Below are 26385 nucleotides of genomic sequence, written 5' to 3' on the forward strand. Positions count from 1 at the left end.
AGTTAAATACCTCAGCTATGAAATGTAAACCTGGTTGTGCTAATGACCTGTTGTTTCTCTGGGTCCAGGAAGCATCTATGACTTTTATTTCCTCAAGCAAGGTGGTGGATATTGGTACCCATGGACAGAGTATATCACCAAAGAAGAGGAAAATATCCCAATTAATGCAAAGGTAAAAGAGAGGGATTGGCCATGGAACTTTGATTTCCAAAATGACCTGAATCCTCCAAGATAAAAAATTTAACACTATTCTGTATTAATATTTTAAAGAATTTTCTTTAGAAAAAGGTTCAAACGTGAGCTAGGTTAAGCCTTCAAAAGCATGGACTTCAGAATCAGAGAGACCCAGATTTCTTACTCAGCCTTCACCCTCTGCCTCAGTTTACTGAACTACAAAATAACAGGCGGGAGGAAGGAGACTTGAATTGGGGTAGTGAACACACACTACAATGTACAGATGATGCGTTGTAGAATTTTACACTTGAAACATGTATAATTTTGTTAATCAGTGTCACCTCAATAAATAAAAAGGAAGGAAAAATAGAGAACAATATTTAAATGATGGTTGCGAGAACTGGAGACAATATACATGAACACATGGTACATACTATGTGCTAGATCAGTAGTAGTTGCTCTTCTGATTATTGTCATTATCAATAATGCCAAGTGGTCATTATTCTACCTCTCAGGTGTCTCAGCCAGAAAAGTTCTTGCTTTTTTAAAAAATCCCCAGAGAAAGATTCCCTTGATCAAAATTCTCAGCAAAACAAGTTCTGCTTAATAAGTTTTCTGGTTTACAGATGATGATTCACTGACAATTCTTCCTCATTTCCTTATGGAACATTTTTCTGGATATGCACTTTTATGGCTCTGTGTAGTATCTAGTAGATATAATTTATCTTTCTGAGTGATGGCAGATTTCTCAGGCCCTGGTTGGAGTGGTAGGCAGTGCATGGGAAAGTGGGACTATTGAGAGCCAAGTCAGATAGCAGCCAGAAAATAGCTGCTGGTGCTCAGTGCAGGGCATATGCTGGGGGACTTAGTATTATGAAGAAACCCCCAGCACTGAGATCCTAAACTTTAATTCTCCTTAAAGAGCTTAGTCACCTTAAATCCAGGGGTTTCAAGTCTTGTTGAATTCATGTGAATAGGAGAGTTCAATGCAGAAAACATTTTCAGTTCTGCTGGAGATTTTTCCCTTGTCAAACAATTGTGTTAGTCCCTGACAACAAAAATCTATGATACCCAAATTGTTTTTAATTCCAAGTGTTAGTAGCAAAATGGGCATCTGGCACCTGGTTCTCCATTCAGGGTCACTTACTAGCTATGTAACTTTGCACAAGTTAGCTGCAATCCTCCAACATCAGTTGGTTTTTTTTTTTTTCCATCTGAAAAACTGAGCTAATAACAACCCCACTGCCTCAGAAGTTTACTGGGGAGCCTGCAAGAGAAAATACAGGCAAAATGTCCTTAGCTTTACACCTATTAATTCTTTCCCTCTCCATTGTAATTCCCTTGCCCCGTCTGACCTTTTTCCTTTGATCAAGTTACGTACCAAAGAAGCTGAGCCTCTGTATACTAGCATACACAGAGCTACCTTACTGCGTACATCAAACTGTCACCATGTACATAAACTACAGTGTGATGGTGCTTCCTGGAGTGGTGCAGCACAGTGGTCCTATGTTCTCTAGCCTCTTCCAGCCCAGATATATTAGAAGACTTCAGCATGAGATATACATCTTCCTGCCCCTTCCTCTGCCTCATGGAGGGACCAAATGGGACCAAATGCCTAATGACAGGGTTTGGGATCAGAGAAGGCAAGCTAAGGTAACATGTTCTACCCAAAGTAAACAGGGATTCCAGGAGCCCAAGACCAAGTTCTTAGATTACAATTGGGGTCTGAATTCCAGGAAGAGTGTTGCAATCCCCATATTGGAAAACGGGGTAAGAGTGGGTGAGTCTTAGAACCAAGAATTTGGATGTTGAGAAAAGCAGATCAGGAACAAGCACAGGGAATGGGGGTTGAGGGTCACACATAACCCTTCTCAGCCAAGAATATGGAGGCAGACAGGATGGTTCATAGCAATGGTCTTAGAGGGCATCAGCTATAGGCCCACTCTTACTGTAACTGGTGTTTAATATAACAGTTGAGTAGTTAAGATTACAGGCTTTGGAATCAGACACGTTGAGATTGAAATCCTCACATTTTCACTTACTTGCTATGTTACTTGGGCAATTTGCAGAAGAGGTCTCAGCTTCAGTTTCCTCATCTACAAAGCAGGGACAATAATGCCCATCTTTACATTCATGAGCTCATTTAATCCTTAAACCAGCTCAATGAACTAGATGCCATTATTACCCCATTTCACAGGTTAATAACCTGAGGCCCCTGGAGAAATTAAATACTCAAGGTAAAAAAGATGAGAGATGGAACTGAATAGAAAGTAAGGATTGAGCTGAGTCTCGTGAATGCCAAGACCCAGCCTCCTGGGCCCAGTACCAAAGCTCTTCCATGTCTTTGTGGTACAGGTCTCAGAACTCATCATCCCCACTATGGAGACAGCCCGGCAGTCATTCTTCTTGAAAACCTATCTGGACCATGAAATTCCAATGCTATTCGTGGGACCCACAGGCACTGGCAAATCAGTCATCACCAACAACTTCCTTCTTCGCCTTCCCAAAAATACCTACCTGCCCAACTTTATCAATTTTTCTGCCAGAACCTCAGCCAGTCAGACCCAGGATATCATCATGTCCAAGCTGGATCGACGACGGAAGGGCCTCTATGGGCCTCCCATAGGGAAGAAAGTAGTGGTATTTGTGGGTAAGGCATTGGCTTATATCTGAACTCAACCAGATTCTTCCACTATAAGCTGCAGCAAACGAGAATCTCCCTTTGTAGGGCCACTCTAGAGTCCTTTTATTCTCTCTGAGAGAAGGTATTTCTGGTAAACATAATTTAGTATTCCTTCCCTTCCCCTTTTCTCCCCTCCCTCTTCCCTTCTTCCTTCCCTTTCTTCCTTCTTTAATTTTGCATTTTTTGGTGTCATTTTTCTTCAATTTTTATTTTTTGTTCAAATACATTTGTCTCCACCTTCCTGCCACCACTTTCCCCTGCCCCGCTCCTGCACCTCCCTCCCCCAATCCTTCCCCACTTTGGCTTTGTCCATGGGTCCTTTATACATGTTCCTTGAATTGACACTTCCCTTCCCATCCCTTTCCCTGCCCATCCCTCCTTCCTTCCATCTTGACTCTGTTCGTTTCTTTTTTCTTTCAATGTTGCTGGTCATATTTTCCTTGCTTGTTTGTTTTGTTGGTTAGTTTAAACTTATAGGTGAGATCATATGGTATTTGTCTTTTGCCCTCTGGCTTATTTAACTTAGCATAATGCTCTCTAGTTCCATCCATGCTGTCACAAAGGATAGTAGTTCTTTTTCCTTTCATCTGCGTAGTATTCCATTGTGTAAATGCACCATAGTTTTTTGATCCACTCATCTACTGATGTGCATTTAGGTTGCTTCCAACACTTGGCTATTGTCAATTGTGCTGCTATGAACATTGGGGTGTATAGGTTCTTTTGAATTGGTGTTTTGGGATTCTTAGGGTATAATCCCAGCAGTGGAATCACTGGATCAAAAGGCAGTTCCATTTTTAGATTTTTGAGGAAATTCCAAACTGTTTTCCACAGTGACTGCACCAGTGTCCATTCCCACAAACAGTGTACTAGAGTTCCCTTTTCTCTACAGGCTCACCAGCACCTGTTGTTTGTGGATCTGTTTATGATGGCCATTCTGACCGGTGTGAGGTGGTACCTCATGATGGTTTTGATCTGCATTTCTCTGATGGCTAGTGATGCTGAGCATCCTTTCAAATGCCTCTGGGCCCTCTGTATCTCCACCTTGGAAAAGTGTCTGCCCAGGTCCCTTGCCCATTTTTTGATGGGATCATTTGTCTTCTTGGAGTGGAGTTGAGTGAGTTCTTTATATATCTTGGAGATCAAACCTCTATCTGATGTATCATTAGCGAATATATTTTCCCATATGATTGGCTCCCTTTTCATTTCGCTGATGTTTTCTTTTGCTGTGCAGAAGCTTCTTATTTTGATGAGGTCCCACTTGTTTATTCTTTCCTTTATGTCCCTTGCTTTAGGAGACATATCAGTGAAAAAATTGCTGTGTGGGATATCTGAGAGTTTCCAGCCAATGTTCTCCTCTAGGACTTTGATGGTGTTGCGACCTCTATTTAAGTCTTTTATCCATCTTGAGTTTATTTTTGTGTATGGTGTCAACTGATGATCTGATTTCAATTTTTTACATGTAGCCATCCAGCTCTCTCAACACCATTTGTTGGAGAAGCTATTATTGCTCCATTTTATTCTTCTGCCCCCTTTGTCAAATATTAGATGCCCATATAGACCTAGGCTTATTTCTGGGCTTTCTATTCTGTTCCACCGGTCTATGGATCTGTTCTTGTGCCAGTACCAGACTCTTTTGAGTGTAGTGGCTTTGTAGTATAGTTTGATATCCTGTATTGTGATCCCTCCTACTTTGTTTTCCTTTCTCAAAATTGCTGCAGCTATTCGGGGTCATTTATGGTTCCATATAAATTTTTGAAATGTCTGTTCTATTTCTGTGAAATACGTCATTGGTTACTTAATAGGGATTGTGTTGAGTCTATAAATTGCTTTGGGTAGTATGGACATTTGGATGATATTAATTCTTCTAATCCATGAACACAGTATATGCTTCCATTTATTTGTGTCTTCCTTAACTTCTTTCTTCAACGTTGTATAGTTTTCTATGTACAGGTCTTTTACCTCTTTGGTTAAATTTATGCCTAGGTACTTTATTTTTCGTTTTGCTATATCGAATGGTATTTTTTCTCTGATTTCTTCTTCTTCTATTGCATGGCTGGTGTACAAAAATGCCTTTGATTTCTGAATGTTGACTTTGTATCCTGCTGTTTTGCCAAATTCACTTATTAGGTTGAGGAGTTTTTTGGTAGAGTCTACAGGGTTCTCTATGTACACTATCATGTCATCTGCAAACAATGATACCTTTACTTCCTCCTTTCCTATTTGGATGCCTTTTATCTCTTTCTCTTGCCTGACCCCTGTGGCTAGGACTTCCAATACGATGTTGAAAAGAAGCGGTGAGAGCGGACATCCTTGGCGTGTTCCCGATCTTAGTGGGAAAGCTTTCAGTTTTTGCCCGTTGAGTATGATATTGGCTGTAGGTTTTTCATACATGGCCTTTATTACATTGAGGAATGCCCCATTTATTCCCATTTTGCTGAATGTTTTGATCATAAATGGGTGCTGTACCCATTATTAAAAAAGCATCATCTGCATCTATCTTTTTCTGCATCTATCGAGATGATCATGTGTTTTTTGTCTTTTCTTTTATTTATGTGATGTATCACGTTTAATGATTTGCATATATTGAACCATCCCTGCATGCCTGTGATGAATCCCACTTGATCTTGCTGGATAATCTTTTGAATGTATTGCTGGATGCTGTTTGCCAATATTTTGTTGAGGATTTTAGCATCTATGTTCATCAGTGAAATTGGTCTGTAGTTTTCTTTCTTTGTAGGGTCTTTATCTGGTTTTGGGATCAGGTTGATGCTGGCCTCAGAGAAAGAGTCTGGGAGTCTTCCCTCCTCCTGGATTTTTTGGAATAGTCTGAGAAGGACAGGGGTTAGCTCTTCCTTAAATCTTTTGTAAAATTCCCCTGTGAAACTGTCCGGCCCTGGGCTTTTGTGTGCCGGGAGTTTCTTGATACTTCTTCAATATTCCCAGCTGTTATCAGTCTGTTCAACCTTTCTGTTTCTTCCTCCTTCAGTGTTGGAAGATTATCCTTTTCTAAAAATTTGTCCATTTCATCCAGATTTTCAAATTTCTTGGCATATAATTGTTCAAAGTAGTTTCTGACAATCCTATTTATTTCTTTGGTATCAGTTGTTATTTCTCCTCTTTCGTTTCTGATATTATTAATTTGTGTCCTCTCCCTTTTTTTCTTGATGAATCTGTTTAAAGGCTTCTCAGTTTTATTTATCTTTTCAAAGAACCGGCTTCTGGATTGGTTGATCCTCTGAATTGTTCTTTTCTTCTCTATGTCATTAATTTCTGCTCTAATCTTAACTATTTCCTTCCTTCTACTTGCTCTGTGGTTTATTTGTTGTTGTTTCTCCAGTTCTTGAAGTTGTAGTGTTAGGTCTTTTATTTGAAATGTTTCTATCTTTTTCAGGTAAGCCTGTATTGCTATGAACTTCCCTCTCAGGACCACCTTTGCTGTGTCCCATAGGTTTTAGACTGTTGTCTGTTCATTTTCATGGGTTTCCAGAAATTTTTTGATGTCTTCTCTTATCTCATTATTGACCCATTCATAGTTTAATAGTGTACTGTTCAGTCTCCATGAGTCTGCAAGTTTTTGAAGTTTCTCTTTGAGGTTGATTTCCAGTTCCAATCCCTTGTGGTCCGAGAAAAAGTTTGGTATTATTTCAATTTTCCTGAATTTGCTGGGGTTTGCTTTGTGTCCTATCATGTGGTCTATCTTTGAAAAACTGCCATGAGCATTTGAAAAGAATGTGTATTTTTCTTCTTTGGGATGTAAGGTTCTATATATGTTAGTTAAGTCTCTTTGATTCAGTGTGTCATTCAGCGCCACAATATGTTTATTAACGTTTTGTTTGGAAGATCTGTCCATTTTTGACAGTGGGGTGTTGAAATCCCCTACTATCAGTGTGTTGCTGTCTATATCTTTTTTGAAGTCATCCAACAATTTCCTTAAAAACTTGGGGGCTCCTGTATTGGGGGCATATAAGTTTACACTGTTGATGTCTTCTTGATAGATTCTCCTTTAAGTACTATAAAGTACCCCTCTGGGTCTCTCTTTATGGCCTTTGTTTTGAAATCTTCTTTGTCTGATACAAGTATGGCAACCCCGGCCTTTTTCTTATGCCCATTTGCTTGGAATATTTTTTTCCATCCCTTTGCTTTCAATCTGTGTAGGTCTCTTGCTCTGAGGTGGGTCTCTTGTAGACAACATATGTGTGGGTCATGTTTTCTTATCCATTCAGCTACCCTGTGTCTTTTGATTGGGGAATTTAGTCCATTCACATTGAGAAATAGTACTGATAGAAACTTACTCATCTTTTCTCTTTGTACGTGTGTTCCTCCTTCTCCCATGCTTTTCCTTCATCTTCTTAAACCAGTCCCCATAGCAGATCTTCGAGTGCTGGTTTGGTAGAGATGTATTCTTTTAGCCTTGTGTTGTTTGGGAAATTCCATATTTCCCCTTCAATTTTAACTCAGAGACTTGCTGCGTAGAGCAGCCTTGGCTGTAGCTCCTTCCTTTTCATGATTTGGAATATTTGTTGCCATTCCCTTCTGGCTTGTAGTGTTTCTGTTGAGAAGTCAGCTCCTAGGCGTATCGGGGCCCCCTTGTATGTTACTTTCTCCTTCTCCCTTGCTGCCTGGAGGATTCTCTCTTTGTCTTTGACATTTGCCGTTTTAATGATGATGTGTCTTGGAGTGGACCTCCTTGAGTCCCTCTTGAATGGGGTCCTCTGTGCCTCCTGGATCCATGAGAGCCTTTCTCTCCTCAAATTAGGGAAATTTTCCATCATTATTTTTTCTAGGATGTTCTCTATCCTTGCTCATCTTCTTCTCCTTCTGGTATCCCTATTATACAGATATTATTGCATTTCATGTTGTCCTGCATTTCCCTAAATGCCTCTTCATTCTTTTTGAGCCGTTTTTCCATTTCTTGTTCTTTCTGGGAGCTTCTTTCTACCTTGTCCTCCATCTCACTGATTCGATCCTCGGCTTCATCCAGCTTGCTTTGGATTCCTTCTACTGTGTTCTTCAATTCAGAAATGGTATTCTTCATACCCTCTTGTGTCTTCTTGATAGTGTCTATGCCCTTTTTTAGGTTGAGATAGTTTGTTGTAAGATCCTGATAGTTTCCCAGCAGTTTCTCATAGTTATCTTTGAGCTGGCTGAGCTCATTGAGCTTCGTTAGAACCATTGTTTTGAATTCACTATCTGATAGTTCCCTTGCCTCTATTTCATTTAGCTCTCTCTTTGGGGAGTCCCCTTTTCCAGTCATTTGGGGAGAACTTCTTTTTATTCCCATTTTTGTAAGAGCCTGTTAAGTAATTTGCTTATTTATTTATTTATTTTTTCTTCTGCTTCAATTGGGCTGTCTAGATTTCCTGACTTTGTGGATTACACTTCTATGTAGTAGGTGGGTCTTTTCATTTATTTATTTATTTATTTATTTATTTATTTATTTATTTTTCCCTTTACTTTTCTTTCTAGGCCTGCCTCTGATGATGTCAATTGTTGACCCTATATGTCCTTGGGTTGTTTGTTTGAGCCTTCTAGGAGTCTACTGTCTGTGTCTGACTCCTGCTTGGGGCAGCTCTGTGACCCCTTTGGTCAGGGCTGGACCATTTTTTCGGATCACTCTGCACTCTCACGCAGGCTCCTTGAGTGCGCTCTGGGCGCAGCAGGATCCCCCGCCTGCCTGGGCTCGTGCATGCTTGCTCCAGACCGGGGGGCTTCTTAGCGACCTCGCGTACTCATCTGGCCCCCCTGGCTGGTGAGCTCCCCGGCAGTGGTCAGTTTAGGGTCTTTATTGTGTGTTTTCCCCGCTTTTGGCTCTTTGGATGCGTTGCTTGCCCTTGCCAAATGGGGACTATGGAAATGGGAGGAAGTCAGCTCCAGGACTCTCCGGTTAATCCTGTCTCCGGTCTCTCCTCCAGGGACTCTGGGCACCTTTGTGACCCTCTTGGTCCGGGATTTACTAATTTTGTTAGCTGCTCTGCAATCGCGGGCCTGGCAGGTCAATTTACGCCTGCCCTTGCCACTCTGTGCAGTCCCTTGCAGGCCATACCTGTGCCAATCTGCGGGAGGCCTTGCCGGCCAGTGGAAGCATTCGCCAGCCTATTCGGGTCACACACATGCTCACCAATCCTCACCGGTCACTCGGCGCAAGTGTGCACGCCTGCATTGGGTGGTTTAGGGGTGTTATTGTGTGCTTTTCGGCTTTTGGCTCTTTGGGGGTGTGGTCTCTTCCCGCATAATGGAGACTACAGCAAGGAGAAGGAGTCAGGACTCCCTGGTTCCTCCTCCCGTTCTTTTCCCATCGCCTCCATTTCCAGAGTCTCCTCAGGGGTCTCTGGGCAGTTCTGTGACCCCTTCGGTCAAGGATCCACCGCCTGTGCAGACTGCGTTTCAATCGCAGGCAGTCTGGTTCATGCGCGCCCCTCTTCTGCCTCTTTCGGGGCATGCCTTTCCAGCCCACAGTGGAGACTACAGAACAGGGAGGGAGTCGGGGCTCCCCATTCCTCCTCCTGTTCTTTCCCCAGTGCCTCCATCTCCAGTCTCTCCTCAAGGCTCTCCCAATCAGTCTGCACTCAGTCCCCCAGGTCACATACACAAGCTGTGTGCGGAGCACACAAAAGGCAGGTTAATTGATTCCCTGATGCCTGAGCCAGATGGTAGCTGCAGAGTGGGAGGTGCGTTATCACCCAGGCTCCACTGGCCGCCGTGTCAGTTCTCTTCACAAAGTTTTCCTCACCAGTCTTTTCCCAGGCACCAGCCCACCCTGCTGCTGCCTCTACCCAGAGATCAAGGAGGGTGGCTGCCACTGCAATTTTTGCATTGGCCCTTTAAATGTCTCTTTGCATCCCCATCCACCTGTCTCTGGCAGAGAGTGCCCCTAAGCTTTTCGGGGTTGCATTTTGTCTGTATTTTCTTGGTTTTAGCTGCTGTAGTTTAGGGGTCCCTGCTTATGATTCAGACCCCGTTCTTCTCAGGGGACACCAACTAGCCGTTTCAATGTCCCTCTGGTGATAGTGCCCATGGGCACCCAGCCCACTCTCTCAAGCCTCCACCGCACTTCTCACCCGTTGGGATGTGTGAGAGTCGAATCCACTGTCCGTGGCTCCAAGGCTCCTCTCCCACTATCGTTTCATTGTTTTCCAGGTGATTACTCCACTATGTAGTCGCAATTCCAGTTTGGTCTTGGGAGAGTTCAGCGTGACTCCCATTCACTCCTCTGCCATCTTAATCTCCTCTGTCTGGGAAACTTCGTACTTCATCTTCCATTTTAATTGAGAGCCTTGCTGGGTAAAGCTGTCTTGATTGTAGGCCTTTGCTTTTCATGACTGGGAATATTTCTTGCCGTTCCCTTCTGGCTTATAGTGTTTCTGCTGAGATGTCAGCTGCTTGCCATATGGGGGCTCCCTTATTTGTTACAACCTGTTTCTCCATTGCATCCTTTAGAATTCTCTGTTTGTCTCTGATATTTTCCATTTTAAGGATGATGTGTCTTAGAGTGGGCCTCATTGGGTCCCTCTTGAATGAGACCCTCTGTGCTTCCTGGACTTCTATGACTTTTTCTCTCATCCAATTAGAGAAGTTTTCCATCATTACTTTGTCAAAGAGGTTCTCTCTCCCTTGCTCCTCTTCTTCTCCTTCTGGTGTCCCTATTATATGGATATTATTATGTTTCAGGTTCCTGCATTTCCCTAAATGCCTCTTCATTCTTTTTTAGTCTTTTTTCAATTTCTTTTTTTAATCTGGAAGCTTTTTTCTACCTTGTCCTCCAGCTCACTGATTCGATCCTCAGCTTGATCTAGCCTACCTTTGATTCCTTCTACTGTGTTCTTCAATTCAGAAATGGTATTGTCATTTCCTCTTGTCTTTTATTGATAGTTTCTATGTCCTTTTTCATATTGATATAGTTTGCAGTAAGTTTCACATAGTTTCTCTGTACATTTTGGTAATTCTCCCTGAGTTCCCTGAGCTTGTTGAGATTCCTCAGAACCGTTGTTTTTAATTCAGTATTTGATAGTTTACTTGCCTCTTTCATTTAGTTCTCTTTGTGGGGATTCCTCATTTCCCTTTATTTAAGGGGTGCTTCTTTTTCTTCCCATAATTTGTTACACTCTTCTTTTTTACTTCTGCTTCTTAAATTGATCTGCCTTGATTTCCTGACTTGTGGTGTAAACTTCTTTGATAGTAGACAGATCTTTCTTTTTTTCTTTTCTTTCTGGGGCTGCCTCTGATGATGTCAGATGCTGACCCTGTCTGACCTTAGTCAGTCTGTTAGAGACTTCCAGGAATCTACTGTCTGGATTGTCTCCTGCAATCTAATTGTCTCCTGCAATTGTTAATCTTGTCACTCTGCCCTCAGCCATCAGGCTTGGGCACCACAGGGTGGAGCAGAGCCTTCTGAGGGCAGGGATATTGTGTCCTTTCAGGCTGCTGCCAGTCAGGGGAGTGGTCGGCGTTAGCAACATGGACTCTGAAGAATGGGGGAGGAGTCAGCACCAGGATCCCCCCAGCTACTCCCTCAGTTCTCTCCCTAACGCTTCCATCTCCAGTCTCTCCTCAAGCATCTCTAGACCATTCTGCATCCCCTTTAGCCAGGGATCTTCTATCTGTGACTGCCACTCGGTACTTAACATCCAGGCCTGTGTGCAGCACCTGACCGGGGCAGAGCATCCTGAGGGCAATTAACCCTTTGCATATTGTGACTTAACTCTCATGACCCTCAGTTCCTCACCTCTTATGCAAAGATAATACTATCTTCCTTACAAAGTCGTTATGTGGACTAGATGAGATAATAGATGTAGACTCCAAACTGTTCATTCAGTCAGTATTTTGTTGGGGAAAAATTAAAAGAGCTTCCATTTTAATGAATGTCTTCTATGTGCAGAGATTCTTGTGCTCTTAGGGGAAGGCAGTTGCTGTCCTCAAGGAAATGCCAATTTATTCTAGCCATTTTTGTTTTGCTCCACAAAAACCCTAGTCCAAAGCCTTCCTCCAAATTATTGGAGTTCAATTATCACTTTCTGATCAAATTAAATACCCTGTCAGTTGGAAGTATGACTGTCTTCCTTACCTGTCCCTATAAATTATATCCTCAGAAATTAACAAAATATCTAGTACACAGAAGACAATCAATATCTTTTGTTTGAGGGAATAGGAAAAAATTAAATGCTTATTGATTCCAATCCATGCATCTTTAAAGTCACGATGAGAAGAATTCAAGAGAACTTCTTCTTATAGGTCAGAACATCCACTGGCTGACCTCTGCCTGAATTGAGGGTGGGACACCTGGATATGGACTCCCCTATGGAGGGAATAGTCATCTGTTGCTTCCTGTGAGAGCAGAGGTTCCTATAAACTTACCATCTGTGGCCCTGCTTCTTCCCCAGATGACCTCAACATGCCAGCCAAAGAGGTGTATGGGGCCCAGCCCCCCATTGAGCTCCTGAGACAATGGATTGACCACGGTTATTGGTTTGACAAGAAAGACACAACCAAGCTAGACATTGTGGATGTGCTGCTTGTGACAGCCATGGGACCCCCCGGGGGAGGAAGGAATGACATTACTGGTATGTGAAAGAGAAGTTAATTCCTCTACAGCCCCTGTGCAGGGCTGGGCCACCTTAATGGATGAAGGGTTGATGCAGACACCATGTCCTGATGGAGAGTGGAGAAACATACGTTTAGTCTATAGCTAGGGTGGTTTGGGCTAGCTCCATGGAATGGCATTGGAAGACTTCATGTTGGAAGTTGTGGAAATAGGATGAAAAGAGGAACAGAGAATCTCAGATAAAAAGGAGAGTTCAGGTGGTCAGCATGTGATCCAGAAGGGGAACTAGATCAGGTGTTCTCAACTAAGGGTGCCTTACAGTTTCACCTGTTATGTTTGTTATAATTTGTCCTATTGCCAAAGAGAGAACAACTAACCCAAAGTGGCCTAAGCACCATCATCATCATCATCATCATCATCATTGTCGTCATCATAATCATAATAAACAAATAAATGAGATCCCCCTCCCACATCATTTCATTATCTAATAGTTCAGGAGTATATTGTATTTTGCTTCAGGTACAACTTGATCCATCCAGGATCTGCATTTTTATTCTGAAATGCATCAAACCTGTCCTTTCATAAAAATCTTAGTACCATTTCCAGACTTAAGATTTTGTGACCTTGCTGTTTCCTCTGGTATTTAGCCTTCTTATCTGTAAAAGAGGAAAATGGTCAGGGTGATCTTATTTGGTACATTGTGTACCTATGAATACAGATTCAAATATGATCACTGTTAAGTCAAGGAACATGTGTAAAGGACCCATGGAAAAAGCCAGAGTGGGGAAGGATTGAGGGTGGGGGTGGGGTGGGGTGGGGCAGGGGAAAGTGGTAGTGGGATAATGGTGACAAATGTATTTGAACAATAAAAAAAATTTATATAAAATAAAATAATAAAAAAGTCATACAATAGTAAAATTAGTGAATATTAAAGAAAAAACCTTTTGGGTATTTAGGGGGAAAAAAAAGCACATGATTTATAAAAGAAATAAATTAGATTATCTTAAGAATTTTCAACTGCAATGCTTTATTCCATAAGAAAGTAGAATAATATTTAAGATATGCAAAGGAATAAAATGAGAGTCAACAATTTTATAACCAGCAAAACTAAACTTTAAGTATTTAAAGGAAAACTTTTATCAACATGCAAAAACTCAGAGGCTTTTTTCCATTAGCTCTTTCTCAGAAATCTACTAGAAAATGGGTTTCAGATTATCTAAATGACTGTGAATTATATCTCAATAAAGCTAATATATAGATATAGATATAAATAGGGGTTGGCCAAAAATCCCTATTTAAGTGTTTGTTTTCTTTCCATAAGTCGGCTCTAGTAGCACTTAGTTGTCTTTAATTTCATTCAAAACAATTTTGTTGGATTGTATTGTGACAGCTGTCATATCAGTATACATTTTTTAAAAACTTATCAAAATTGGTAAATTTTTGTATAGCCATTTTAATATTGAAGATGGAAGAAAATACACAACACTCGTGGTATATTATGCTTTATTATTTCAAGAAAGGTAAAAATGCACCTGAAACTCAAAACATTTGTGCAGTGTATGGAGAAGGTGCTGTGACTGATCAAACATGTCAAAAGTGGTTTGTGAAGTTTCGTGCTAGAGATTTGTCACTAAACAATGTTCCATGGTTGGGTAAACCAGTGGAAGTTGATAGCAATCAAATTGAGGCATTAATTGAGAACAATCAACATTATACCACATGGGAGATAGCCAACCTACTCAAAATATACAAATCAAGTTATTGGTGAAATGAAAAATTTGTATTTTATTTTATGGAAAAAATTAAACAAACTTTTTGGCCAACCTAATATATAACTATCTAACATTAGATAGATGTAGATGTAGATATTTAAAGATACCAAATTAATAACAGTTAATTTGGGGGTAGAAGAATGGATTTGGTATGTAGAAGGTAAGTGAAAGGCAAGGCTCACTTTCTGTTAAAGTATTTCTGAATATTGACAATTTTACAATGATCACATAATGCCTTTATTTTGAAAAAACAAACTTGATCACTACACTAGCACTGTTTACCAGAACTTCTGCAATCGTGGGAGATGTTCTATGTCTACACTGTGCAGTACAGTAGCAACTTGCTACATGTTACTCTTGAGTACTTGAAATGTGACCAGTGAGACTGAGAAAATCAGTTTTTAATGCTATTTATTATTAATTAATTTAATTTTAAATAGCCACATGTGGCTAGAGGCTCCCATATTGGACAGCACAGCTCTAGAACATTAACACAGAGGGAAAACTAATTCCCATGTCCCAGGCGCATTAGGAAGTAAAAGTGTGTGTGTGTGTGTGCATGTTTTCCAGGACGATTCACTCGCCACCTAAATATCATTTCCATCAACGCCTTTGAAGATGACATTTTAACAAAGATTTTCAGTTCAATTGCTGACTGGCATTTTAAGAAAGGTTTTGACGTGATGTTCTTAAGGTAAGAGGTTCCTTTGTCTTCCAGGGTATTGGCCTGGGGTCCTCAGTGCTGGCCCCTCCTTGACTGGTATACCTTCTCCTTCTTCCCAAGGTATGGAAAGATGCTGGTACAGGCTACCATGACAATTTATAAAGCTGCAGTGGAGAATTTCTTGCCAACTCCCTCCAAGTCACATTATGTCTTTAACCTGCGGGACTTCTCACGGGTGATTCAAGGGGTGCTGCTCTGCCCTCACACCCACCTACAGGTCAGCCATTGTCATTTCTGTTACCAAAATCATTCAGCATGAATCCTAACAGTAATAGCTAACTTTTATTAAAATTGACTCTATACTAGGCATTGTGCTTAACATTTTATAAGCATTATCTTGTTATATTCTCACATCAACCACAGGATTTAGAAACTATCTGAGAATTACCACCTCAAGCACACTCTTTCACCCATTCAAATAATCAACTCTGAATTTTCAGGATGTAGAAAAACTTATCCGGCTTTGGATCCATGAGATTTATCGGGTCTTCTATGACCGTCTGATTGACGATGAGGACAGGCAGGTCTTCTTCAATGTGACGAAGGAAACCACCTCTAATTGCTTCAAGCAGACCATGGAGAAGGTCAGGCAAACCCTATGATCATTTGGGTTCATAAATGGTCACAAATATTTGACCATGTTAGTATCAGAGTTCAGGTTCCCTTCCTGGTGAGATTCTCAGCTCTGCTCTCTGAATCTCAAGGAACAGTATTGAGTCAATAAGTCACTTGATTTGGTGATATACTAGGCCCAATTTTGCTTCACTTCCCTGGTAACTTGTAAAGGTGATTTACTATATGATATTATTGTTTATACATTTTCAGGGTCAAATTAATTTGTGAGTTGAGAAATGGACCATGAATTTTCACGGTTTGATTGAGGCCTTGAAAAAGCCCACATGAAAGATTGTCATGGATTTTCATTCATAAATATTTTCTCTTTCTCATTTGATATAAGAAAAGTTGTTTTAAGAATTATGGGATTCTACCTCTATTTTTAAGAAGCTGTGATTTCTCCATAGAAAAACTGCAAAAGTGTTTCACATTGCAGCCAGAAACCAAGTACAGAAACACTACCAGGTTATAATACCAGGAGGAAGCATCAAAAACATTCCTATTCTAGGCACAGAGTAGGGACCAAGGCTACCGCCTGTACCTCTCTTTGGTAAAGGAACAAGTACTTTAAAAAATTGTGCCATCCTTTAACCACCTTCTCTGGGAATTTTACAGTCTGACCTCCTATGTTTTAACTACTTAGCAAGCAGAATGACCCTCACTTTTACACTCTTTTCACAAAGGTCCTTTCATCATAGTCTTTACAACCATCAGATCCACATATCATGATTTGTTTTGTCTTTTAAATTGTTAATGAACCATGACTTTGAAGAACATGTTCAGAGAAAACAAGCTCACCTCCTGTTCCCTTCCTCTGCACCTCCCACTGCCATTCTAGTAGGGCCATGGCTGAATGCCTGGCTAAGCCTTGCCTTTCCCACAGGTCCTCATCCACCTATCACCCACTGGAAAGATCACTGATGATAATATCCATAGCCTTTTTTTTGGAGATTACTTCAAACTGGAAAGTGAACAAAAAATCTATGATGAGATCACTGACCTGAAACAGCTCACTGTGGTCATGGAGTACTACCTAGAAGAGTTCAACAACATCAGCAAGGCCCCCATGTCCTTGGTTATGTTCAAGTTTGCCATTGAGCACATCTCCAGGATCTGCAGGGTCCTGAAGCAAGACAAAGGCCACTTGCTCCTGGTGGGCATTGGAGGTAGTGGGCGACAGAGTGCCAGCAAACTGTCCACATTCATGAATGTGTATGAGCTGTACCAGATTGAGATTACTAAGAACTACTCAAGCAATGACTGGAGAGAAGATCTGAAGAAGATCATGCTGCAGGTCGGTGTGGCCACCAAGAGTACGGTATTTCTTTTTGCTGATAACCAGATCAAGGATGAGTCATTTGTTGAGGACATCAATATGCTTCTGAACACAGGCGATGTGCCCAACATCTTCCCTGCTGATGAGAAGGCTGACCTTGTGGAGAAGATGCAAACAGCAGCCAGAACAGCAGGCGAGAATATCGAAGTCACTCCTCTTTCTATGTATAACTTCTTTATTGAGAGAGTGAAAAAGAACCTTCACATTGTCCTTGGTAAGAAAGAAGCAAACTCAGTTTCCCTTTTTCCTCTGGGTGTTTCAGAATCTCCTAAGTGCCCTAAGCCCAATCCTCTTACAATGGTCTAAGGATTGATTCAACCAAGGCCTAGGCCCAGGGATCAGTGCCTAGAATTTCTGTGGAAACTTTCACTCTTCTGAACAACTATCTTTAAACCTGCTCCACTCTCCTAATTCTCTGAATTCTCCTTTGAACCCGATCCTTTCTTTTACTATGTTACCCTGGTGACCTCACAAAACATCTGGAGATCTCCCTGTGAATGACATTTCCAACCTATCCAGAAACCTAGAAGTTGTGTTTAACACTTCTCTCTCAGTACCATGTCCTGTGAATATCTGCCTCCTTTCTCTATCATATTCACCCCCTTATTTCCAGCTCTACCACCTTCACATTGGCTAAGCCACTGTTACCTCAGAAGACCTTGCCTGTGCAACCTTTTAACTATTCTGTATATGTCCACTCTTGTCCATTCCAGACATTTCTGTTCCACTGAGCCAGTTTGGGTTTTTCCTCATGTATTTCAAATATGACCATTTTAGGTATACAAACACATACATACACACATGCACATAAAGTAAAACATTTCCATTGCTTTCTATTAAAGACCCAAATTTCTAACCTACGGTGTTAAAATGTCACTTGCCAGACTGTCCTCATATCCTTTCCATTCTCATCTCAATCCAAGCTTCTCCCTTCTCTCTTTTTTAGCCACACTGACCTTCTCACACATCTTCCTGTGCATCACGCTTTCCTTACCACATTGAGTCTAAATAAAAAATGAATGACATTTGGGATAAAGATCTCAAAATTTATGGTTGGATGGGGTCAAAAACAAGTGGATGCCCCCCATACTTCTATAAATAGCTATGCATGAGACATCCATTGCTCCCTTATGTCTGAGTGAGCACAAATAGAGCAAGTGGATCAAAGTGCTCCAACCACTCTGGCATAGTGACCCAAATGATCTGCAAGGGGCAATAATGGGTATGGGAGACCAATCACTGAATTCTCATCACAGAACTCTGTGAAAATATTCAATGGCTCCACCCACTTTCCAGGCACTCATCATGACTATTCCCAGGTATAGCCTTAGGGTACCAACAAGAAACATGACCACCCCACCCCACCAGAATCCTCAGTAAGACCCGCCTGCTGCCTTGGGCCTCCTTCAAGAGAGGGAACTAAGAAGGCCTGTTTCTCATTAGCCATGAGTCCAGTTGGGGATGCCTTCCGGAACCGCCTGAGGATGTTCCCTTCACTCATCAATTGCTGTACGATTGATTGGTTCCAATCCTGGCCCACAGATGCCCTGGAGATGGTAGCTAACAAATTTCTGGAAGATGTGGAACTTGATGACAATATTCGGATAGAGTAAGTGTCACCTGAATTTTAGTATCCCAACCATATATTCCAAATTGAAAACCCAGATATTGGCTCTATTCTTGTTTTAAGATTTCTCAATTTAGATATATTTTTTTAAACTTATACTTTTAAATCACATTTAGTTATTTATTTAATAAAATGCTTTCCTGAAAAAGAACAAAATTTTATTGTTCAGAATTGTCATGGTGATGTACTGTTATCATAGCCGTGAAAACCTGCATATAATAATATAGTTATTTCAATAGTATTGGAGTTATCATTCTCAACAGGGTGATATTACTGTCACTGCCAAGGGGAAGAAAATGGATTCTCATGAGGGTAAATAAGCCCTGGCTGGGTGGCTCAGTTGGTTGGAATGTTGTTGAGTGCACCAAAATGTTGCCAGTTCAATCCCTTGTCAAGGCACAGTCAGGAGGCCAATTGATGGTTCTCTCTCACATTGATGTCTCTCTTTTTCTCCCTCCCTCTCTCTCACTGGCCCCGCCACCAAAATCAATTTTTAAAAAATCCTCTGGTGCGGATTAAAAATGTTTTAATAATAAAAAGAAATAAAAAGTACTTTTTGATGTATAAAGCATAGATACACAAAAACCAAAATAAAAACTAGAGTAAGGAAAGAGGTAAGAATGTCAACTATCCTAGGTGCCCAATGAAGGTGGGGGCAATGTCATCTGCCTCATCTGCCTCTGTATCCTTAGTGCCTAGCAGATGCCTGGGACTGCTTATTAAATGAATGAATGGAAAATGAAAAAGTAGGCAGTGTTCAGAATGTTCATGGCTTTAGGTTTTGTCTTAAGAACTTTAAACTTCTTTCTGTAGGCCAGAAGACCCTTAACCTTAACCTGGGTCTGTAGGCCCATGAATAGAATTCAGAGGATCAGTGAATATGAATGGAGAAAAAAATTACATCTTCATTCTCACTGACCTCCAGCTGATATTTTGCATTTCCTTCAATAATGAATGCAGGCAATAAATCCAGTAGGATTAGGAGGACCTGTGACTTTATTACCAATGGAAATCACATTTGTTTTTTTCCCATAACTCATTCAGTCATTACAGATACCTCAATGTATCATTTCCTTCAAAACTATGGTAGCCTTTAGACTTGCTGCCCAATGTTATTTAATTTAATAGTCAGCAAGCTGATTCATGGAACAAGTCGAGTTTACATCCTGATTTTTGTAAATAAAGTTTTATTGGAACCATGACCCGTTTCACACTACAATGGCAGAGCTGAGTAGTTGCTACAGAGACCATGTGTCCCACAAAGCTGAACATATTCACTCTTGAGCCCTTTCCAGAAAAAATTTGCTGACCCCAATTTAATGCATTAATAAAAAGCACATATATAACTATAAGATAAATTGGTTTTGAAAACTTTATTTCAACATAATTATTTTCATTTATAATCCTATTTTACTTTACGTATTTAAAGTATGATTCTGCAAAGTCCAGAGCCTTCACTAGATCTTCAGAGGGTGAGAACTCCTGCTTAACACTGGGAATTCACAAAGTGATCAGAAATAGAAATTACTTGATCAAAGATCGTTCTAGTAAAAATATACGAGGTCTGTCCAGGAAAAGTCCAGCCATTGTTAATATAACTAGAAACATTTGTGTGACATAGATGTAACCTGGCAGCTAAGAAGAGTGGACTGGAATGCAAATGCACAAACAACAGTTTCACTGTACTAGTCAGTGGGAGCAGTAGATGCCATTGAGTGAGTATGTTTACTGTGTGGCTGTCACATTCTAAATGACTTAACGAAAAGAGCAAAGAATCTGCATCAAATTTTGCTTTAAGCTTGAACATTCCTCCACGGAAACTATTTGGGTGATTCAGAAGGCCACAGCTATGGGCAACTGGTGATTGGCAGCTTCATCATGACTACACGCCTGCTCATGCATCACATCTCATGTAGCATTTTTTGGTGAAACATCAAAATATCCAGGTGACTAAGCCTCCCTACAGCCCAGATTTGGTGCACTGTGACTTCTGGCTTTTCCCGAAACTAAAATCACCTTTGAAAGGGAAGAGATTTCAGACCATCAGTGAGATTCAGGAAAATACAATGGGGCAGCTGATGCCAATTGGGAGAACTGTATGAAGTCCCAAGGTGTCTACTTTGAAGGGGACTGAGGCTTCATTGTCCTATGTGCAATGTTTCTTGTGTCTTGTATCTTTTTCAATAAATGCCTCTATTTTTCATATTACATGGCAGATACCTTCTGGGCAGACCTCGTATACCTCCCCAATCCTTCTTGGAGCTCTGTTGACCTGCTTTGGAGAATTTGGGATTCCAGCAGGCCACACTAAGTGTGCCCTCTTATACCCTTATGTCTGTAACAAAAGTTGTGCTAGATGTCTCTGATCCTGCCTAACCACCCTTGTGCCCTTGGCAGAATCATCTCCATGTGCAAGTATTTCCAAGAGAGTGTGAAGGAGCTGTCGCTTGATTATTATAACACACTTCATAGACATAATTACGTCACCCCCACCTCCTATCTCGAAATGATCCTAACCTTCAAGTCGCTCTTGAATAGCAAAAGGCAAGAGGTTGATATGATGAGGAACCGCTACCTGACAGGCCTGCAGAAACTCAACTTCGCAGCTTCACAGGTGAGAACTGCCCAAGTAAATTAGGCACAAAGAGGTCCAGGACTAGAGGATGCAGTGAGCCTCATGTTCAGATGCAATATTCAAGAGGGCCCCATGCCCTTGCTGGTGTGGCTCAGTGAATTAAGTGCTGGCCTGTTAAATGAAAGGTCACTCGTTCAATTCCCAGTCAGAACACATGCCAAGACTGCAGGCCAGGTTCCCAATTGTGGGTGTGCAAGAGATATCTCGTACATCAATGTATCTCTTGTACATCGATGTTTCTCCCTTTTTTCTCCCTTCCTTCCCTTCTCTCTAAAAATAAATAAATAAAATCTTGAAAAAAAAAAAGAGGGCACCAAATAAAGCATCTGACCCTGCATTTGCAGAGCTCACCTCACTTGCCTCAGCCTGAATCCTGCCCTATGGGATTGTTTTTATTCAAGATTTTGATATGTTGTTCATCATGGGGTTTTTTTGCATTAATTTTGACTTAAAATAGTTCAATAAAATACTATTTATCTAGAGTACTCACTTTTGGTGCCCCCTTAAATTTTGTGCTTAAGGTGAGTGCCTCACTTGCCTCACCTTTGCCCTGGCTCTGGATACTGTTACAGGGGAACTGGGCGGGGCAAGGCAGTGGTAAAGAGCTGGGCTTTGTGGAGTCAGATAGCCCTTGGCTCAAATTCCAGCTCTGCAACTTACCAGCTATAGAACTTTGAACTTCTTGGGTCCTCAGTTTCCTCTTCTGTTAAAAAGGTGATAACTGTATTTCATAGGTCTATTGTGAAGATAAAAATAGCTAAAACAAGTACAAAATTCCTGGAATGTGAATTAGTAATTAATTTATGCTGGGAGCTACTTGACAAACCATCTAAAATGAGAGCCACATTTAGGCAGGAATTTCCAGAATCAATAAAGATCTGAGACAATTGAATGGTTTATAGTAGGTTGACCTGTTGCTAAGTATAGCAAATGTACCAACACTACAGCACAGGGATGGAAGAGAACATAAGGGGTGTCCATTGCTCTGTTCCTGGGGCTGCTGGGTCCTTTGCTTTTAGAGGGAGAGAGAATAAAGGTGCCCATTAATGTTCCTTGAGCCCTATCACATGCCTAGTGCTGTGTACAGAAAAGTTTCACTCAGAGAAATCAAGATGCAGAGACTAGGTGATTTGCCCACAGTCACACAGCCTAGTGATTAGGTATCTCAAGTGGTCAGGTCAGAACTCGGAGTCAGATTGCATGACTGCAGAGCCTGTGTTCATAACCAGGCCAGTATGCTGTGCTTCTCTCACATGGGCTTGCTGGGGAGCAGTGAGTGCAAGTCAAGAAACCCTCCTCAAATAAGTATCTGAGCTGCCTTATAAAGCAGAATTGGTACAAGTGGATGAAACTGCATGCTGGTAAATTCCAGCTCTTTATCAGGAAAATCTAATGCATTTAGTTTGAAAAGTGGTGCCCCTTCTCTCAGAGGTGGTGAGCTTCCCATCATTAGAGGTATTCAAACAGTGGCCAGAAAATTACATGACAGTAATGTTTGAGAGAACATCACTGTTGGAAAAAATGGCCTTGAAACTTCTTTCTATCCCGGGTATCTCAGCCATATATGTATTCCTCGCAGACTTAAAAAAAAAAATGTAGGTTTTTCCTAACCAGATAGCTCAGTTAGTTAGAGCATTGTCTTAATATTCCAAGGTTGTGAGTTCAATCCCTGGTTAGGGCACATACAAGTAGCAACCAATGAATGCCTAAATAAGTGAACAACAAATCGATATTTCTCTCTCTCTCTCTTCCCCCCCTTCCTCTCTCTATAATCAATGATTTTTTTTTAAAAGTAGGTTTTTTCCCTAACTTGCTTTTGTTTTACTTCTCCCTGCCTCCAATACTAGAATATAGGAATACAATACTAGAAGATAAGAATACTAGAATATAGGAATACAAGAAGGAATACCTTTAAAAAAAAAGGTTATACCTTTAAAAAATTTTTAAGTTTACCACTATATGTCTAGTGCCTAGCATAGTGCTTGTTAACTACAACACATAGTTTGAACTCAGTTGCTAAGTATTAGATCAAAGTGGTAAACTCCAGCCAACAAATACATCCCATGTTAAAATCCACTTTCTGCATATATCATAGGTTGGAGAATGGTTTCAGCTCCTGCCACTGTGTCATTTTCATCATTGACATAGCTCCCTGTCTCCTTGCTAGGTGGCAGTGATGCAAGTCGAACTGACTGCCCTCCAACCCCAGCTCATGCATACATCTGAGGAGACTGCCAGGATGATGGTGAAAATTGAACAGGAGACAAGAGAAGCTGATTCCAGGAAAGTCCTGGTGCAGGCAGACAAGAAAGAAGCTGATGCTGCAGCCGCTGTGGCTCAAGAAATCAAGGTACAATGAGCCAGAGGAAAGGGAGGGAGCCAGTGTTTTCAGGGTTTGTCCACTGCCTCACTAGAGGTGACACAGTTCTGCAGAATGTCATGCCCATCTTGCAGATAGGAAAAGTGAGGCTTGAAAAGGGAGGGGCTTTCCTAGCAGGGCACAGCAAGTAGATGATGAGCAAGTCTTTCTGATACCTTGCTGTCTCCAGGAAGCACTATCACTTTTCAAATATTCTTCCTCTCATTCAGAGTCAAGGCCTACAAGATCCAATATAATCTAACCTCATCTCTTACGACTTCCCCCTCACTTGGTCTTCTCTGGCCATACTGGCCTCCAAGATGCTGCCTAAAAAACACAAGGCATATCCCCATTTCAGGGCCCTTGCACTGGTTCTTTCCTCTGCCTGGAATGCTCTTTCTCCAGATTGGATATCTCTTTCTCCTCCATCACATTTTTGCTCAAGTGTGCCTGGCATGTCACAAGAGTGGAGTAAGCATTTGTTGAATGATAGATTGTTGAACCTAGAGGACTCCATTTGAAGGTCCTGGAACAGGCTTCTCCTACTTTCAGCTATTAGAAGAAAATCTGATATACATTCATATAATGTTATATATTTCTCAAAGCATTTTCAACTATACAATTCCATTGGAGTATCACAACTACCTTGGACACAGGAATGACAGGTAACAATAACTGAAAGTCAACAACATTGAGTTTCACCACTGGGTGAAATCACTTTCCAGAGCTGCACAACAAGTTAGTGGGATTGAAATCCAAGGTGTATGGCACTTAGTTTAAGATACTTGTCCCTATGCTCTAAATTAACAATTAGAAAATTCTTTTGCGAGCCAGACAGCCCATGATTACAATGCAGTCTGCAGAAATAGTGGATCCCTGGCCGAAGGGGTCACAGAACTGCCCAGAGACCCCTGAGGAGAGACTGGAAATGGAGGCGTTGGGGAAAGAACGGGAGGAGGAACTGGGGAGTCCCGACTCCTTCCCCTTTCCATAGTCACCATTGTGTGAGGGCAGGCGATGCCCCCAAAGAGCCAAAAGCAGAAAAGCACACAATAGGTGGTCCAAAATCACCCAGTGCAGGGGCGCACACGCCAGTGGCCAGTGAGATGATGTGGACCCGCGACCACACAGGCTGGTGAGGGCTTGGGCGGGCCTACATCCACAGGGCCAGCAAGGGCACACAAAAACCAGCATCCATGGGGCCTGCAACGGCATGCACGGAGCGGTGCCTGCACATGCCGGCGAGGACGCAAATGGACTGGCCAGGTGATGCGTGGACTGGCACCCACGCGGCAGGCCAGGGCTCAGGCTGGCCAGCTCCCACATGGCCCACTAGTGCACAGTGGTCTGCAGAAATAGTGGATCCCTGGCCAAAGGAGTCACAGAGCTGCCCAGAGACCCTCATGGAGAGACTGGAGACAGAGGCATAGGGGAGTCCTGGTGCTGACTCTTCCCCCAGCCACGATCTACAGCTTGCTCAGGTAGACTACTCCCCTGAGTGACGGCAGCCTATAAGGGCACGATAGTCCGGCCATCAAGAAGCACTGCTCTGCCATGTGGAGCCAAACCCTGACAGATGAGGACAGAGTGACTAGACTGACAATCACAGGAGACAGACACAGACAGTAGATTCCTGGAACTTTCCAACAAATGGCCCAAGGTCAGATAGGGTCAACAACTGACACCATCAGAGGCAGACCGAGAAAGAAAAGAAAAGAAAAGAAAAGAAAAGAAAAGAAAAGAAAAGAAAAGAAAAGAAAAGAAAAAAGAAAAGAAAAAGAAAAAGACCCACCTGCTACCATAGAAGTTTAATCCACAAAGTCAGGAAATCTAGAAGGATGAATTGAAGCCAAAACAAAAAAATAAAAAAAAATAGACTCTCACAAAAATGGGAAGAAAAAGAAGTTCCCCCTACATGAGTGGAAAAGGGGACTCCCCACAGAGAGAGCTAAATGAAATAGAGGCAAGGAAACTATCAGATATTGAATTCAAAACAATGGTTCTAAGGAAGCTCAATGAGCTCAGCCAGCTCAAAGATAACTATGAGAAACTGTAGAGAAACTATCAGGAATTTACGGCAAACTATATCAACTTGGAAAAGGACATAGACACTATCAAGAAGACTCAAGAGGATATGAAGAATACCATTTCTGAATTGAAGAACACAGTAGGAGGAATCCAAAGCAGGCTGGATGAAGCCGAGAATCGAATCAGTGAGATGGAGGATAACGTAGAAAGAAGCTCCCAGAAAGAACAAGAAATGGAAAAAAGACTGAAAAAGAATGAAGAGGCATTTAGGGAAATGCAGGACAACCTGAAACGCAATAATATCCATACAATAGGGATACCAGAAGGAGAAGAAGAGGAGCAAGGGATAGAGAACCTCTTTGAAAAAGTAATGATGGAAAACTTCCCCAATTTCAGGAGAGAAAAGGTCTCACGGGTCCAGGAAACAGAGAGGGCCACATTCAAGAGGAACCCAGTGACGCCCACTCCAACACACATCATCATTACAATGGCAAATATCAGAGACAAAGGAAGAATTCTAAAGGCACAAGGGAGAAGGAGATAGTAACATACAAGGGAGCCCTGATATGGCTAGGAGCTGACTTCTCAACAGAAACTCTACAAGGTAGAAGGGAATGGCAAGAAATGTTTCAAGTAATGAAAAGCAAAGGCCTACAACCAAGGCTGTGCTACACAGCAAGGCTCTCAATTAAAACAGAAGGGGATATAAGAAGTTTCCCAGACAAAAGAAGGCTAAAAGAATATGTCTCCAACCAAACCAGCACTATAAGATATGCTAAAGAGACTGATTTAAGAAGATAAAGAAAAAGAGTGAAAAAGAGAAAAACACAGGTACAAACAGAAGAAATAAATAGATTTCTATCAGTAATAACTCTCAATGTAAGTGGACTAAAT

At 41.5% G+C, this 26385-nt stretch overlaps 1 protein-coding gene across 1 annotated transcript in view; it reads left to right on the forward strand.

Annotated features, from left to right (window-relative positions):
• The window catches only part of DNAH3 (dynein axonemal heavy chain 3), a 212814-nt gene that overhangs the window by 135296 nt on the left and 51133 nt on the right, over window positions 1-26385 (forward strand). The window contains exons 41-50 of the mRNA XM_054580923.1: window positions 69-172; window positions 2530-2824; window positions 12235-12414; window positions 14738-14861; window positions 14952-15108; window positions 15332-15475; window positions 16390-17056; window positions 18286-18451; window positions 20867-21083; window positions 23272-23454. Of these exons, the coding sequence (XP_054436898.1) occupies window positions 69-172; window positions 2530-2824; window positions 12235-12414; window positions 14738-14861; window positions 14952-15108; window positions 15332-15475; window positions 16390-17056; window positions 18286-18451; window positions 20867-21083; window positions 23272-23454 (2237 nt within the window). The remainder of the gene's footprint in view (window positions 1-68; window positions 173-2529; window positions 2825-12234; window positions 12415-14737; window positions 14862-14951; window positions 15109-15331; window positions 15476-16389; window positions 17057-18285; window positions 18452-20866; window positions 21084-23271; window positions 23455-26385) is intronic.

The sequence above is a fragment of the Pteronotus mesoamericanus genome, unplaced genomic scaffold, assembly GCF_021234165.1.
Source record: "Pteronotus mesoamericanus isolate MK-2021 breed Mesoamerican mustached bat unplaced genomic scaffold, CSHL_Meso_final contig_64, whole genome shotgun sequence".
In the NCBI taxonomy this organism is placed as follows: Eukaryota; Metazoa; Chordata; class Mammalia; order Chiroptera; family Mormoopidae; genus Pteronotus; species Pteronotus mesoamericanus.